The 18,435-nt window shown below is 38.8% G+C and overlaps 1 protein-coding gene across 2 annotated transcripts in view; it reads left to right on the top strand.

Moving 5' to 3' along the window:
* PTPRB (protein tyrosine phosphatase, receptor type B) overlaps positions 1 to 18,435 on the top strand; it is a 102,860-nt gene that overhangs the window by 52,576 nt on the left and 31,849 nt on the right. For both annotated transcript variants that reach the window (XM_015598429.2, XM_006923737.3), the window contains 7 exons: positions 2,653 to 2,916; positions 3,456 to 3,719; positions 5,179 to 5,442; positions 7,732 to 8,001; positions 11,332 to 11,595; positions 13,197 to 13,460; positions 14,189 to 14,470. In XM_015598429.2, the coding sequence (XP_015453915.1) occupies positions 2,653 to 2,916; positions 3,456 to 3,719; positions 5,179 to 5,442; positions 7,732 to 8,001; positions 11,332 to 11,595; positions 13,197 to 13,460; positions 14,189 to 14,470 (1,872 nt within the window). The remainder of the gene's footprint in view (positions 1 to 2,652; positions 2,917 to 3,455; positions 3,720 to 5,178; positions 5,443 to 7,731; positions 8,002 to 11,331; positions 11,596 to 13,196; positions 13,461 to 14,188; positions 14,471 to 18,435) is intronic.

The following is an 18,435-nucleotide window of genomic DNA, read 5'->3' as shown; positions in this document are numbered from 1 at the left end:
ATTTAAAAATGTCAGTTTTTCTGTAAGGATTTGAGACAACTGACAACATCTTACTACCTAGCACAGAGTCTGGAGCCTAGTGGGCACTCAATAAAGGTTTGATGAATGAGAACTCAGAAATCACTTAGATCAGGGATTTTCACCTGGTGCTTTACGAATAGACTTTAGGAATGTAGTAACCCTTGATATTGTCTGTGTAGTTCTTGGGGGTAGGGAAGATATGTACATTTGCGGGGGAGGATGAGGAGAGAGTGTTTTTTATTAAATTCTGATTGTTTCTGCAACTTCAAAAACTTTTAAGAACCATTGATTTACATTGTTACATCATTCTAGCATCTGTAGAACGATTTAATGTCTTCTCATTTGGAGATAAAGTCCCAGGAAGAAACTAATTTCTCCAAGGTCATATGGCTGACCAGTAGTCAAGCTAATCCTAGCTCCAGTGCGATTTCCACTGCATCATACCCCATCATAGTCAGGGACATAGAGCTATTTGCTACCCTCAAATGATTTCAAGTCTAATTATTCTGATAATCACAATGACTTAGATCTGAAAAGCAGATTTCCAAAGCAGCCTTATGGCAGTGTCTTATGTTGATCAACTTGCAGCCTGAAAGTCACCAAAAATTAAAGGATCTATGTCAACTCATGAATGTTTTCTATCCATATGGCATTTCATATTGCAAGGCCTTTTGCTAAGGTTTTTTTCAATGCAAGAAAAGCAATCCTTTTTTCAAAGCACCTTCTTGACTCTTTACCAGCATGAACTTGGATTTGGCACATGACTAATCAAGGCAAACCATTACCCCTGACAAAGCAGTTTAACTGGAGAGTCGTGTCTGAGTTGTCATCTTGTTGATTTCGGCTGATTGTCTCAATGCCATTTTCCTTTTCTAATGTTCTTGTTCTACATTTTGGGTGAAAATGTCAATATTTCTAATTCTGTATCACATCATCTCACTGTGAAGCAAGGCAAGTCTCACAAATTACCTCCAGTTTCACCTGGAGGGCCCTTTATTGACTTAGCGTGGTATTCAGCTTGGTGTTTCTTCCTCTAATAGTTGCTTTGCCTTCAGTAAATTGCTTGGATCATTGACCGTCCTTGGCCCATGCATACAACATCACTTCAGAATTTCTTCTCCTTAACCATGTGATGACTAAATTCTACAACACGGTGGAAGAGAACTTAGACATAGGCTCAGCATGTGATCAGAGCAGAAATCTCTGAACATATACCAAACACAGAAAGAGGCAGCACAGACCTAGAGGACACACTAGTGCTGGGATAGGAGTTTAGTACCCTGGATCTGAGTCTGTACCTTTTTCCAGTGCTCCTTCTCATTTATATTTATAATATCCAGTTATAGCCAAATAGTAATGAATCTATGGCCTACTGTTGAATTAAAATACAATTCCAAATGAAAATTTAGAATATCCTTAATCTTATGCTCTTATTTTAAAGTGTCCCTGTTAATGAGCATTTATTTATAGAGAGATCAATTGATAAAATGAGAAAAAAAACACAGATACACAGAGTTGTTTGTTTGTTTATATATGTATGGGGGAACCTCAGATAAATAGGATTAATCACAATTCTTCCTTCAGAAAATCATGCATCACTTGCTACTTTTTTTTTTTTAGGCATTTAATTTAATTTAGATAATTAATTATTTTTAATAATTTAATATGTACATGAGAGACCACTGCCCAAAATAAATACTAGGAACTTGACAATAATCTGTATCAAATCATATGGTTCCCACCCCACTAAACCATCCTAAGGTTACCATCAGCTTGACTCCTATTTTCATTTCTCTTGCTTTCCATCATGCATTTTTTATTATCAATGTAATCCTAAAATTATGGGTTTTTAAATTTTTAGTTGTTTTAACATTATTTTGGAAAAGGTATTTTTTTTTAGGCAATATGTAATCTTTGGGGACTTAGATTTTTCACTTAATAGTATATCGATAAGATTTATCCATATTTTGTGTTTTAATGTAAAAGGCAAGTAACCCATATTTTTGTTTTGAGTTAAGAAGAAATTAATTATGACTGCTATATACCAGTTCATTCATCCAATCTCCTGTGGATGAGCATTCTCTCTCACACTTGGTTTTATCAGATTTTTAAATTTTGCCAGTCAAATAGATGTAAAATGGTATTTTGCCATGGCCCTGACTTGCATTTCCTTGATCACCAATGATGTTGGACATCTCTTCATGTATTAATTAACTGCATGTGCTCTCTCTTCTGTTTCTCTTTTGGATTGTTTAGACTCTTTTTGATGACTTTTCATCATTTCTTGAATCACCAAGGAATGCTGGAAGTATTAATATCATCCCCATCATTCATATTAATCATCAGTTATCTTGTTTAATGTTCCATTTTGTACATGACATTTTTGTATAGGCTAACAATAAGATTAGAATCAATTCATCAGGTTCTGTTAAAAGACCCATTTAATCACTTCAGCTAGTATAACAATCTTTGCCCCGCCAACAATTTGTGATGTAAAGGTCTAAGATTTTTCTTTTAAATGTACACAATAAAAATCTACTCACTTTCTCTTCTTGTTCCAGGTTATCATCTCTGATCAATTGCTCACTAAGAATTAGCAAATCTTTAGCTGTTCTCTGTTCTCTTTTTCAGTGCCTGACAAGGTCCAGGGAGTCAGTATTAGCAACTCGGCCAGGAGTGACTCTTTAAAGGTATCCTGGGTGCATGCAACTGGAGACTTTGATCACTACGAAATTACCATTAAAAACAAAAACAACTTCATTCAAAAGAAAATCATTCCCAAGTCTGAAAATGAGTGTGTATTTGTTAAGCTAGTCCCTGGACGGTTGTACAGTGTCACTGTTAGTACAAAAAGTGGACACTATGAAGCCAGTGAACAAGGGAGTGGGAGAACAAGTAAGTGGAAAGATTGCAAAATTTGATGGTTGGTTGGGACTTGAAGGTCATTGAGGAAATAATTTATTTGAACCTTGAATTTTCTCTACTTACTTATCAGTAAATAAATTTCCAGTAAGTCTCACTTGGAGCTAACATCATTCAGCCAAGCCATGGCCTATAATTACAGAATATTTATTGGGAGATAAAAGCAAGCATAGTGGGCCAGCAAGAAGGCTGAATGTCCCATTTTTCTTCCCTGTCCTCCTGCATTGTGACATTTAAAGTTCTGGACTTTTTGTTTTATCTTACTATTGAGATCGTAACTCATTTATAATTATATTCTACTAACATTTATCATTTAAGATTTATGTTAGGAAAAAATTACAATTTTAACAGTTGCTTCCAATTTTTCTTGTTTAATTATGCATGAAGTAGTTTAAGTAGTTTATTTGGGAAAGGAGATGTTTGCCAGTTCCTTGAATGTGATTCATAAATTATTGTGTAGGTAAACTCTGATCAGTCATTTTCCTGAAGTGTCTTCTAATATTTCTTCCTAGTCCCAGAGGCTGTTAAGGATCTAATGTTGCGGAATAGAAGCACTGAGGACCTTCAGGTGACTTGGTCACGAGCTGACGGAGATGTGGACCAATATGAAATTCAGCTGCTCTTCAATGACATGAAAGTATTTCCTCCTTTTCACCTTGTAAATACCGCAACCGAGTATCGATTCACCTCCCTAACACCAGGGCGCCAGTATAAAATTCTTGTCTTGACGATCAGTGGAGATGTACAGCAGTCAGCCTTCATTGAGGGCTTCACGGGTAATTAGAAATACGGCTCTTGAACCTGACTAGTTATAGTGGTGTACAGTTGGCCTTAGAACAACATGACCTTGGACTGTGTGAGTCCACTTAAATGCAAATTTTTTTCAATAACTATATTGAAAAATTTTTTGATTTTCTTACTACTGTGAAGCAATTGTATAGATTATACTAGGCTACCATAAAAGCAGCATATTTGCTGCTTCATAATCGATGCATAAATCATTATATCTGTAAATAAGTATGAGTTTCACATCTTTTCATTTTTGACATCTAGTGTTAGTAATACATGTAACATCTGCAGTGTTTCGTATCATATAATAGAATATTGATGTAGGTACTGATAGACGATTCATCTTTTAAACAGACAACATAAACTTACAGTATCAATAAATACCGTACAGAACTGTAAATATAGTTTCTCTTCCTTATGATTTTCTTAATAACATTTTTTCTCTAGCTTTATTGTAAGAATATAGTATAAAACACATAACATAAAACATATGAGTTAATCTATTGTTCATGATTGGTAAGTCTTCCAGTCAATAGTAGGCTGTTAGTAGTGAAGTTTTGGGGGAGTCAAAATTATATAGACCTTTTCAATGGCACAGAGGTGGAGTCTATATCCCTAACCCCCGTGCTGTTCAAGGGTCAACTGTATTTAGCAGGTTGGGTAGCCAGGCATTTTGCTTAAGGATATGGAAGTATGAAAGAGAAATGGCAGGAAGGGAGAAGCCTATCTTGATCATGACGAAGACGTTGTCCAAGCTGGATTAACGAAAGTAAAGTACGATGTAGGGAAGGTAAGTAAAGCTTTCTGAGAAATACTGTTGAATCGATGTGAATAATTGGTGCTGTGAGGCATACAGGTTAAGTATAAATTTCTCCATATATTAAGTATAAATTTCTCACTTCTTTGGAACTCTATTAGTAGTATTGCTATAATAGTTAATGCTTATAATAGTTAAATTGACAGTTTACCATGAACCAGACCCACAACAAAGCACTTTACACATACATTTTATTCAATTTTCACAACTCTGTGGACTGGTTACTACTACTACTACTACTACTACTATTATTATTATTATTATTATTATTATTATTATTATTATTATTTTTCAGATGAAGAAACAAACTTACGGTGGTTAATTAATTTGCCCATAGTCCCACAGCTAGTAAATGAGAACCAAAACATAGACCAAGGCAATCCAACTAGCCCCTGGCTCTATTATTAGCATTGTTCATTTCTACTCACTGGCTGTGATGTCCCTCTAAACTTCCTCCATTAACTTCAGTTCAGGCAGAAGAGTCAGAGAAAGATGATAAATTGATACCATTATTTTTTCGTGTGTATTCTTTTAGTAGATGCCAAAATATAAGAAGCGCAAAAACTTTGGTTGAAATTTTCACAGTTCATTCTCTAAGTGATGACTTTTACATTTATTTTCACTTTTAGTTCCTAGCGCTGTCAAAAATGTTCACATTTCTCCCAATGGGGCGACAGACAGCCTGACGGTTAACTGGACTCCTGGTGGAGGAGATGTTGATTCCTACACAGTATCAGTGTTCAAGAAGAATCAAAAGGTCGAGTTTCAGACCGTCCCCAAGCATGTCTCTGAGCACACGTTTCACAGACTGGAGGCTGGGGAACAGTACCAGATTGTGATTACCTCAGTCAGCGGGTCCCTGACGAACCAGATAGAAGCGCGCGGGAGGACAGGTAAGAGTCCACCTGGAGAAGGGCCAAATTGTTCTCCATAATGGAACAATGAATGGGCTTGGCTCGTCACAAATCGAAAATATCCAAATTCAAAGCCACCTAAATTTATACATTTCAGTATGATTTCAACAGCCTCTCATGGTTTTTCTTTGCATTTCCTTTCTTAATAGAGATTTTCAAAACAAAAGAAAGATTATTAGGAACCAAATCATTTGAATAAATTTTTATTAAATTTGCTAAAGGATGTAAATTTTTAACAAGCACACATATATATACATGTCTATGTATATATATGCATTTTTCAAAATTTCACCCCTTTTTCAAAATTTGTTTTTAAAAAAAATATATATACCTCTGCCATCTACCTCACCTGTGATAGCTGAAGAACAAGTAACAGATAAATGAATAATATATGTTTATTTACATTAATATTCCCATAAATATATTACTTTCAAAACAAAAATAATCCACAAGCACCTGCTACATACCAAGCATTTGAAATGATTTCTAGTTACACTACATAGTAGAGATGATTATCTCCATCTTACAGATGAGGAAAGTACAGCTGAGAAAGTTTATGAAACATTATCAAAGATACGTATAATAAGATCTGGAGCTATAATTTAAATCTAAGTCTGTCTGGCTCCAAATCTCATGCTCTCTCTACTGTGAAACGGTACTTATTAGATATCTTTCTTTCTCATTACCATTTATTTAGTTGCGGGGTCTGGGCCCTACAATGTATCGTGTGTGTGTGTGTGTGTGTGTGTGTGTGTGTGTGTGTGTGTTGTGTGTGTGCACGCGTGCGCACGTGTGTGTGTGTGTGTATATCCAACCATATGCTAGAAAATGAGAATTCAATAGCAAAATAAAACCCCTGATCTCAAGAATCTTATATTTTGTGAAGGAGACAGAGATGTTAAAAGACAATTACAGTATGACATGGTTAAGTGCTAAAATAGAAGTAATTATAGGGTGCTATAGGAGCAAAGAGGAAGAGTCAGGGAAGGCTTCCAAGAGGAGTAACATTTAAACAGACTCTAAGAAGTTATCCCGATGAAGTTTATGTTGACTTGGTTGCAGCAAAAGAAAAATCAAAGGCCTCGAGGTGAAAGCTTGGCACATTTGAGGACCCACATGCTGCTTAATATGCTAGAATATTCCCAGTTTGACCCGTCTACTCACAGTGAGCCATGTGGCCGAGTGAGTAGACGGGTCAAATTGGGAAGGGCCTTGTACACCTTATTAAGTTATGTAGAATTATGGACAGCCATTGAAGGGCCATCGGCATGGGCATTCTATGAGAATGTGCCAGATACAGTGTGCAGTTTGAAACAGTGAGAGGTAAGAAATCAAGGGAACTGATCAAGAGACTTGCAGTAATGTATGTGAGAGATGATACTGTCCTAGGGTAGTGTCAGTAGAGGAGAGAAGTGGAGAGATGCAAGAGAAATAAGACGTAGGAGACAGAAATTTTATAAGACTCATAATTAATTCTGTGTAGAAGGGTGAGAGTGACAACTCACATTTCTGACGTGGACCAAGAGAGAGAGATAAAGGGCAATAACAATAAGGAAGTTATAGGAAGGAGATGAGGAGTCCGATTTGGGCATCTTGAGAGTTGGGCATCTATGGAACTTCCAGAGAGATGTCGTTTGCAAAAGTAGAAGACAGATCTGAACTGAAAGTTCAAATTTGGGAGTCATCACCGTATGGGTAACAATTTAAACCATGGGAGTGGATGAGATCTCCTAAGGAGATTATGTAGAATGAGAAAAAATAGGAGCCTAGGATAGAAAACATTATAAACAAATAATGCTATTTTGCCTTTCACATTAGGAACCATAGTACAAACACTTATATACAACTGTTTAGGTCATATATAGGCTTGAAGCTTTGACTTGAGTTAATCGTGGGAATGAAAACCCAAATAAGCAACATAGGTCAGTCATCCGAACTATATTCATTGAATGTAAGTTTGTTCAGCATTCTTCCACTTTCTAGATATATGGTTATGTATCACTCTGCATATTTATCAGCTTCGCTTTCACTAATTTTTCTACATGTTTGATTTCAAGATCCTGCCCAAATTCAGAGAAAAAAATAGAGAAGCAAAGCAGTTCTTCAGATAATTAAGGTCAAGAAATATTTTCTCCTATGGGTATGCGGAAAGTGTCAATGCAACAATGAAGCATCGTCTTCTATCTGAAATTGATTTAGAAGCATTTTTTTCTCAATTGGTTACTTTGCCCTGAGTGATGAAACTCGCTTCTTTTTGTTTTTTTGCAGTCCCAGCATCTGTCCAGGGAATCATTGCAGACAATGTTTACAGCAGTCATTCCTTAATAGTAAGTTGGCAAAAAGCCATTGGCGTGGCAGAAAGATATGATATCCTGCTTCTAAATGAAAATGGGGTCCTTCTGAGTAATACATCAGAGCCAGCCACCACTAAGCAGCACAAGTTTGAAGACCTAACTCCAGGAAAAAAATACAAGATACAGATCCTAACTGTCAGTGGAGGCCTCTTTAGCAAGGAAGCCCAAACCGAAGGCCGAACAGGTAATTCAAACAGCTTATTATTTCCTGTGAGATATCTCCTTGTCTGCTATTCCTTAAGAACAGTAGTTTCAGAGGGATGAAGCAAAATTGGGAGACAATGTATACTTCTTGACACGATAGGAAAATTCTCCATGATTTACCACTTCCCTGTCAGTCGGCCTGTTCACTGAGCTTTCAGCCTGCCACACTCCGGTTTAGATTTTTCATAAAAACTGGCTCTATTAGTTCCCTATGGGTGCTATAATAAATTATCTCAAACTTAGCAGCTTAAAACAACACAAATTTATTATCTCATAGTTCTGGAGGTCAGAATCTGAAAATAGGTTTTATCAGGCTAAAATCAAGGAGTTAGGTGTCAGCAGGACATGTTTCTTCTAGAGACTTCAGGGGGAGAATGCATCCATTGCCTTTATCAGCTTCTAAAGGCCACTCACATTCTTTGGCTCATGGCGCCATTCCAGCAATGGCATCACTCCAACCTCTGTGTCTGTCACCATATCTCCTTTGCACTTTTGCCTCCCTCTTCCATCTTTTGACTCTTGTGATTACATTGGTCACCACCAGAACGATCCAAGATAAGCTCCCAGTCTCAAGGCCCTTAATTTAATCACATCTACGAAGTCCCTTTTACCACATAAATAATAAATTTATAGGTTCTGGGAATTACAACAGGAACATCTCTGGGGACCATTATTCAGACAACAACACTGGTCTAATTGATTGCTTATTTATTAAGTACCTAGGTCTGAAAGGGGGGGTGATGGCTATAGGGACATAAAGATGCATTAGGCATGCTTTTTGTCCTGGAAAAGCTGACTGACTAGTGTGGGAGACAGACACATGAACAAATAATGACAATACATCGTGATAAGGGTTTTATATAAGAGAAGAATATCCAACATCAAAGGGAGCATGGAGATTGGGTGGAATTGGTAAGTCTTCATAAAAGTGACATTTCAGTACTGTCACGAAGGATAAAACACTTCACATGGAAAAAAGGTAGACAGACACCCTGTGCAGACACACTATCCTGTGCCAAGCAAAAAGGTGTGAGAAGGAACAGTGAGATTTTGTGGGTGGCTGAAGTGTATGTTGCAGGATGGAGAATGAGGCTTGAAAGGCAGGTTGGGGCCAGATTAGAGAGTGTCTAGTGTGCCTTCCCTAGTTTACTTTTCATCTTGTAAGCAGTGAGGAGGCAATAAAAGTTTTTCAGCCAGAGAGCGACTGTTTTGTAATAAAAATCTGTACCTTAAAAAAAATAAATCACATGACAATGAGATGGATTGAATGGAGAAGAGATCAGAGGTCAGGAGACCTATTCATTAATTCATTCATTATTGAAGACCTACTATGTGCTACAAACTGTCCTAGATAGATGCTGGATACACAGAATTGAATAAAACAAACTCTCATGGTCATGAAGCTTATATTCTAGTAGGGGGGGAAAGCAATAACAAAATAAGTAAATAAAAAATGTTAGATGATAATAAATATCAAAGAGAAAATTAAAGCAGGAAAGTGAGATAGCAAGTCTTAAAATTTTAGATTGTAGAGTCTTCAAAGTTTTGCTGAGAAGGCGACATTTCAGTAAAAATATGGAAGAAGTGAAAAAAGGCTCATAGTGATACCTGGGGAAGAGTATCCCCACCCAGAGTGCACAGCAAGGCAAAGATCCTGAGATGCGAAGATCCTCTGTTTGGAGGAAAAAGAGGTCAAAATAGCCAGAGCAGAGTGAGTGAGAACAAAGTTGGGGGATGTGGTCAGAAAGGTAATGGGGATATGAGACAATTACAGTTGAAGAAATGATAAGGGCCAAAAGTTAAACTAACGCAGAGGCCCTGATGAAGAACAGCAGATATAGTCAAGAAATACTTGCACATTACATAAGATGACACTTGGTGGCTGAGTGGAGTATAGGAAGAGGAACAGAAGGTTCCAGAGTTTCTTCTACCTGGAGTGTCTAGTAGAAGATAAGCCATTAATTGAGATACAAAAAGCAGGAGGAGAGAGTTTCAAGGAGAAATATACAGGGTTCAGTTCTGGACTGAGTTTGAGATGTCTGAATGACTTTCAGAGAGAGGTGATCATAGGTAATGGAAAATATGGGCCCAAGTTCAGAAAGATAAACTGAAGATAAAGATTTGGACAAAAATTCTACTTAACTTCATATCTTAGTCTGGTCAGGTTACTATAAGAAAAATACCACAATCTGAGTGGCTTAAACAACACACATTTATTTCTCACAGTTATGGAGGCTGGAAGTCTTAGATAAGGCAGCAGCAGATTTGGTATCTGGTGAGAGACTGCTTTCTGATTCATGAACAGCACCTTCTCACAGTCTTCGTGTGGCTGAAGGAGAGAGCTCATTGGGGCCTCTCTTTAGGGCACTAACGCTGTTCAGGAGGACTCAAGCCTCGTGGCCTAATCACCTCCCAGTGGCTCTAACTCCTAGTACGATCAACTCGGGTAATAGGTTTCAACATATGAATTTAGGGGGATGCAAACATTCAGATCACAGTAATAAAGCATTAGGGGATATGAAGGGCACAAAAGGTGGAACCATGGAAAATACCAACTTTTGAAGGCCTGGCATTAGGAGAGGAAGAAATCAAAAGAGCCTGAGAAAGTATTTGGAGTAGAGAGAAGAGAACCAAGGAGAGATGGAGACAGATGTCCTGTTCTATTTCCACCAGCATCTTAATAGTTCTGCAAAAACAGGCAGCATCTGTGCCAACAGTTTTGAAGCAGGTCATTTCTGTTGGCACTTGACCACCTTGCTAACAGGTAGCTCTAAAGTCCAAAGGGGTTGCAAAATCCTAATGAAAACTTTTAAAAACATAAGAGTTTTGGCTTTTCCTCTTGCTTCTCTTTCTCATATCCCTGAATCTAATTTCCCCTTTCTATCTGCTTTTCCCTTTCTTTCCCACCCGTTTTCTTCTCCTCACAGCCCTTCCTACAGATGGCCATTACTTAGCTCTCAGATGGCATTCAGAGCTAGTTTTTTGATCTCTGATATAGCTCTTAGAATTGGAAAAACACGTTTAGTCACACGGGTCAGATTAACATTTATTCTGTACCCAAAAAGGGTCTTTGAAGACACTTTTCCATTACTAGTTTTCTTTGTTCTCTTTGTAGTTTTGTTTCAGTATCGATAATTCACAATATTCAGATTTCCTTGCTTTGGGGTCCACATGAAGTCAATATTTTTTAAAGGTAGAGACCACATGTTTTGAGGTGCTGTTTGAATGAGTCCATCCAGGCGTCAGTGCTGGGCTTTGTCAGGAACGTGCCAAAATTCAGTCTCACTCTCTTGTTCCTCGACCTTTCCAGTCCCAGCAGCTGTCACCAATCTGAGGATCACGGAGAACTCTACCAGACACCTGTCCTTCAGCTGGACCACCTCAGAGGGAGAGCTCAACTGGTACCACATTTTTCTGTACAACCCAGATCGAACTCTTCAGGACAGAGCTCAAGTTGACCCTCAAGTTCAGAGATTTTCTTTCCAGAACTTGCTACAAGGCCGAATGTACAAAATGGTGATTGTAACTCACAGTGGGGAGCTGTCTAACGAGTCTTTCATATTCGGTAGAACAGGTAAGACCCGGACCCAAGCAGTAATGAATTGCAAAGAAATTGTCACAGTAGACACTGGCTTTTCCTTGATTTGTACTTAGTTTCCTGTTCTATCCAGGATCGAGCTTTATATGAAATCTGTAACTTTCAGGCTTTTTGACCCTAAATCAGACCTTTGATTATATATCAGAATAGTTTTTGCACTGGCTTCTGCACTGTTGCCTCTACTTGTTTATCTCATGGGGTTTGGTGTTAAAAAAAAAAAAATTATCTGGCTCCTCTACTTGCAAGAGGGTTGTAACCCATCATGGCTCAATTCAAGCTGTGCCCTCCATCTTTCTACAAGGAATAGACAGAGTAGAGGGCAGGTCAGAGAAGGACAACTACAAAGGGGACCAATGAACAAAGATTGCTGTGAATCAAAACCATGGCACTTGATGAAATGAACGCTGAGAGTTCCAGAAAAATGAGAGAGAAACATCTCTCTAGGCTGCAAATAAGAAACTGCATCTACTCTTCTTCCATAGCTCGAGTCCATTAGCTCATTTTATTATTCCATTTGTTTTCTCATTTGACAACAGTTTTTGAGTGCACTTGTGTCCCAGGCACTGGGCTCACGGCAGGAATCTGACAGTGAACAAGAAAGACGAAGCCCTGACCTAGCAGAGCTCTATGTTTGTGGAGAGGGGGAGGGGGAGGGACAGCAGGTTTTAAAGGGAGATGGTTTTGGAATACCTTAAATTCTATGAAGGAAATTAACAGTACTTTCTGTCAGAGAGCGACTTGGCAGGACAAGAAACGACTTTAGACAGAGAAGGAGTTTCTGCTGACACCTCAAGGTGAGGGGTGCCATGTGAAGAGCACATTCCAGGCATCCAGCAGAAGTCCTCAGTTTGTCTTGAAAGGAATGAAAAAGAGCAGCAGATAAACCTAAACCATGAATAGACTTGCCTAGACATTACCATTTCCAGGGCAGTCTGCACTCTGCATATCTTTCCTTATCTGCTCATTAACATTTATGGTTCCTCCAAAAAGAGACAACAATCTTCACTCTCCAAAGAGTGATGATGCTTAAATACCTGTGGAACAGGTGCTAGCATAACTAATTTATAAAGTAATAGAAGTGACTGCTAATAAAGATTTGGGTAAGAAAGAGCATGTGAGAACTGAGGACCTAAAAGTGGATGGAGAGACAGTAAAGAGACCCAGAAAGGGAAGGTATGGGATAGTGGCCACGAGCAAGATGGGTCCAACTAGAAGGGGCTGGAACCTTTTATAAACACTTTCGGGACTTTTTATAAGCTAAGGTATAAACTATCTGACCAGTTTTAATTAATCATTTCTGAAGGTTTTATTTTATATGTTCATCAGAGTACATGTGGCGGGCACATGTACATGTACATGTATGCAGATATAACCACCTGTGATTTGTTTTATTTTAATTTGTGCCACATCTTTAGACCACGTGCCCCTATACTTAAGTGACCTGAAATATAGGCAAGATCTGACTCTGCAATAGGAACTGCTCATCCATGTGCCCAGTATAGCTCATATTTTCACCTGTGGGCCAAAATGCCTCTGCTCTTGTTTTGTTTTCAGTAAAGTTTTTCCCTCTGTTTAAGTCCCAGCTGCGGTGAGTAACCTCAAGGGATCAAATCGGAACACGACAGACAGTCTCTGGTTCAGCTGGAGTCCAGCCCCTGGGGACTTCGACTTTTATGAGCTGATTCTCTATAACTTCAATGGCACAAAGAAGGAAAACTGGAAAGACAAGGACCTGACAGAGTGGCGTTTTCATGGCCTTGTTCCTGGAAGGAAGTACATGCTGTGTGTGGTAACTCACAGTGGAGATCTGAGCAACAGGGTCACAGGGGAGAGCAGAACAGGTAAGAGGCCCAGTTGCCAATGGCCAAGTATTAGTGGGAAGCGGCTTCCAAAAACATGTTTTAATTATGGTTTTAATAAGGAGAAATAAAAATCAATAACACTGTGCCATGACCTACCCCCTGAACTTGGAAAGGCACTGTGGTACAGTGGATAAGAAAAACAGACTTTGATTAAAAGGATCTAGGTCCCTAACTTAGCTCTGCCACTTACTTAAGTGAAAATGAGCAGGTCCTTGAGCATCACCAAGCCTCAGTTTTCTTATCGGTAAAATGGAGATAATCATATACATCATCATTGTGTTGCTATTAGCAGTGCTTCCTAAATTTTTTTTCTTATTTCTTGGGCACATGCAGATAACAATATATCTGTGCACCACCCTGAGGTCAATGAACAAGGCCATCTGCAATTGGACATAGTCTGTGGGCTCCAGCCCTCACATCCCCAAATCTGATGAATGAAACCCATTTGCACACTTGTAACCCATTCGGGGCACACTCATGCTCCACAGCACCCTGGTAAGGAAGCTCTGGTTATGAAGATTAAAGAAAATATACATAAAACACTCGAGGACATTGCCTTATATGTAGTAAACACTATAAATCGAAGCTCCTATTACCATATTATCTCTTCCTACAAAGTACATTAAAAGTGTGCCTGATGTTGCTCGGCTCTCTTATTTGTATATGTTATGGCATAGAAGTGATTTTTTACTTTCTCCTACATACAGCCCCAAGTCCTCCCAGCCTTATGTCATTTGCTGATGTTGCAAACACATCCTTGGCCATCACCTGGAAGGGACCACCAGACTGGACAGACTACGATGACTTTGAGCTGCAGTGGTTACCCAGAGATGCAATCACGGTCTTCAACCCCTACAGCAACAGAAAATCGGAAGGACGCATCGTGTATGGTCTTCGTCCAGGGAGATCCTATCAATTCAGTGTCAAAACTGTCAGCGGTGATTCCTGGAAAACCTACAGCAGACCAATTTTTGGATCTGTGAGAACAAGTATGACATGTTTTGCTACTTTTGGTTTTCAGATGGAGCGAGGAGGATGTGTTGTAATGTCTTACTATGATGGGGCGTAGTTTAAATCTATATTTTACTGGGGATTGGTTGGATAAAATTCAGGCAGAACTGTATATAGGTCTGTTCATTCAACACTAACAACGTGAATAGTAAAGAAATAATCTCTGCCCTCATGCAGCTTACAATTGAGTGGGAGCTACTATCATTAAAACAATTACATTAAAATAATTTGAGGTGTGATGAAGGAAATATTTGTCACAATAGAACCCATGTCAGAGGCATCTGACCCAATGCGAGGCAGCTTCCTGGAAGAAGAAACATTGAAATCAAAACCTAAGGAAAGAGTAGATTCACCAAGTGGAGAATATTACAGATAGAGAAAGTAAAATATTCTAAGACCACACAGGGGAGAGGAGCAGAAAGGAGTTTAGTTGGCCAGAGCATAAAAAGCGCAGATTAGGAAAATCAAGTCATAAAATGTCTTGTGAGCCATAGTAACAACTTTGAACTTTATCTTCAATCAATTGGAGCCACTGAAAGATTTTTGGCTGAGATATCATAATCAGATCTTCACTTTAGAAAGTCATTCTGGGAACAGTGTAGTGAATAGATTGAAAGGGGGCAAGCCAGAAGCAGAGGGATCAGTTAGGGCATGTTGCTGTAAATCCTAAAGATAAAAAATATTTCAACAACAAAGTATATGTCAGTTTATTCCCAAAGGCATTTGGGGATTGATGCAATAAACCTTAAAAAAACAAAGGTTTTCAGTATAAGAACCTCAATCCAAATATTTATTTTTCAGTAATACCTAGTAAATGTAGCTTCTAGGATCAGATCAGATCAGATCAGATAGTTAGTGGTTATTGATAAAATATGTAGTTGAAAATTAGAAATTTAAGCAAGTAGTTGTTTTGTTTATTTAATAAATAATGCTGTAAAAATTGTAACTTGTGCTCCATATTGTGCCCAAAGAGCAGTTCGGGATCAAATAGTTGTGTGTCAAGAGAAACATGCAAAAAAGAAGTAAGAATTTTAGCAAGCTCAGAGCAGGTTTTCGGTTTCTTATTGTGGGCTGTGTATTTGACTCACAGGTGCATAGTTTGATAGCTCAGTAGAGGCTGGGCAGGTCATATTACATCTGGAGTATTGTATTCAGTTCTTGATGCTAGGATTTAAAAGAGGCATTTACCAAAGGGGGCGTGCCGAAGAGAAAAGCAACCAGGATGCAGAGGGACTTACTTGGTGCTGAATTTTATGAGGAATGGCTGATGGAACTTGAAAGATGGCATTAGTTAGGGTTGGGTTTGGCTGTGGGTAACAGAAAACCCGAAATAAGAGGATTAAACAAAACAGAAGTGTTTAATTCTCATGTAAAATGATTCCACTACCCAATTACAAATACGTTGCAGCCGTGATACATAACTTGCAGTTCTAGATCATCCATCCACCTTCTCACTGCTTCCCGCCCTACCCTTGGTGCCTGGGTTCGTGGTTTTCTCTGCTTAAAATGTCCTTTCCCAATATCTTGGTGAGGTGTCATCTCTGCCAGAAAGCCTTTGCTAGCTCACGCCCACCACTAATGCCAGCAGCAGAAAGTTGTCTGTCACGCCACACAGCATCTTTCCCCTTTTCTCCTGGTACATTCTCCTTTCTACCTTGTCTTATGGCTATTCTGGACTCCTTTTCCTTCTAGAGGTTAGGGCAAATGTCACCTCTTACTGTTGATGGTCCCTAGGAAAGTGCTTTGTAGGGGACTCATTTCTTAGTGAATAGGGACAGAACCTGAGTCTTGGAAGACAGATGAGATTTAGAGGAGAGAGAGATGGCACTGAGGGAAGAGGTTGAAGCAAGTTTCTATATAATTCTTTGCATGAATTATTATAACTATCGTTTAGGCCGGATGTTTTAAAAGACTTTCTCTAAGGCTGAAAGAGAAGATGATCTCAGCTGTGACTTGGTTTGAAGGGTGTTCAAAAGATTAACAAGTAGTTAATGTTTGAAAAGACACAAATATTGCTTGCCTCAAAGGCGAATTCTTCCCTTATCCTGAAAAATCTTTGGGTTGATTTTTTTTTTTCTAAATCATCTTTATCTAGCCCATGTGACTTAGCTGACATTTGTAGACCTTGACATGAAACAGGAATTCATTCAGTGGTACACAGATGCTGAGCGTTTCAAAGTTGTGGTGTTGAGGACAAGGACTCCTCTGACAGAGCATGTGTCAGGGGAAGGTAGGTTGGGTTCCAGATCAGAGCAACGCGTACTATTCTGGGAGGGACAACTAGGTCTACACATAGTTCCCAGAAGAACACCTATGTAGTGGTTTCTTCCTGAGCTGAAAGAATGACCTATTCCGCAAACAGGGCTGGTGTCATTGACTATGCAGGCACACAGGGCCCCATGCTTAGAGGGGCCCCACACTTTGTTTAATTCTCTGCTATCACCATCTTAAATTCTTAATAGTATTTGGAACAAGGTGCATCATGTTTCACTTGGCAGAGGGTCCTTAAAATTATGTAACCAGTCCTATCTATAAGGTTTATGAATGAAAGTACGATTCTAATTTAGGGAGGTGGTGGAGGTGGAGAAGAGGGGAAAGGATGAAATTTGTAACTGGGACCATGGAATGGTTTTTCCTGTTTGGTGTTCTTAAGATTAAGCATAGCTGTTTTTCACCTTATTTTTTCAGTCCCTCTCCACATTATATAGTGTTTTTGCGAACCTTTTTGATGAGCTGACATCATTGATTATTACTGTCTGAGAATTGTTACTATATTCTGTGCTATGGTCAATAGAACAAAGGGCAGGCTTCTAAATTTTAACCTTTATAAGTCTTTGACTCCCGGAACAAAATAAGGTGGTCTAGACATAGGTTTTCAAGTTCTATTCCAGAGCCTGAAGGCTCTGTGGAAATTTTTGAGAAAACGGGGCAAGACCAGGGAGGTCTTTGGGAGCTCACTCACCCTAGCACCCCTGACCCTAACACACACTTAAAACATAGACCAGAACCTCTGATTTTACATGTTGGGAAACCGAGAACTTTCATTTTTTAAATAGCTCAGCTGCTAAAATTAAAATTTAAAAATTACTTATCTAAGTCATATAGTTTAGCTTCATAGATACATATATAATTAGAGATGGTGGGCAACCTAGAGGGTTTGGTTATTAATCTGCACAGTCACATAAGTGCTTTTCTTTCAGACCGAATCTTTTACTCATTGTTGTGTCAATTACAACAAATAAGATCAACTACAATTCCTTGAGTCCTTCTTGGGTCAGGCACTCTGTCAGGCAGAAGAAACTGAACAACCATAAGCATAGGGGCATGGAACAGCATGGAGTATGTGGGGGACCACAAGCATTTTCAGAGCCATGGCATGTGAGCAGGGAGCAGCAGGCAAAAACAAAAGGGGGACAGAAGCCAGAGCCTAGAGGGTAACAGGTCAGCAATGCTGACTCTTGATTTCCTCATCATAAGAGCTAGAATTTATTGAGCGATTACTATACTATTCACTGTTCTAGGTTACTGTGCATGTTTCGACTCGTTGAATCGTCACAATAACCGTATGAGTATCATTTATCTTAAGTTCCCCACTTTACAAACGGGGCAGGGATTTGTTAAGTAAGTTGCGCAACAGCACATGTGTGGTAAACAGAATTTGAATTCAGGCAGGACAACCTGCACTTTTGACCTCTAATCTACTCCGTTCCACCTTCTATCTGACTTCTGCCACTTGATTTTAGTGCCCACGTGTGCATTTGTATTTCACACTGGCACCTGGTGATTTTCTAAAGGGACAGCATTTTGGCTCTTTATGTTTCTCAAAGTGGGGGCTGGCAGGCAGAAATGCCTTTGGAGATCTATGAGAATTTTTTCCTTAAAAAATAATCCAAATAAAGTTTGGTAATTATTTATTTAGCTCTCCAAGCTAGTTGTACCTAAA

The sequence above is a fragment of the Pteropus alecto genome, unplaced genomic scaffold (assembly GCF_000325575.1).
Source record: "Pteropus alecto unplaced genomic scaffold, ASM32557v1 scaffold76, whole genome shotgun sequence".
NCBI classification, from domain to species: Eukaryota; Metazoa; Chordata; class Mammalia; order Chiroptera; family Pteropodidae; genus Pteropus; species Pteropus alecto.
This window is presented reverse-complemented; position numbering and strand designations above follow the sequence as displayed.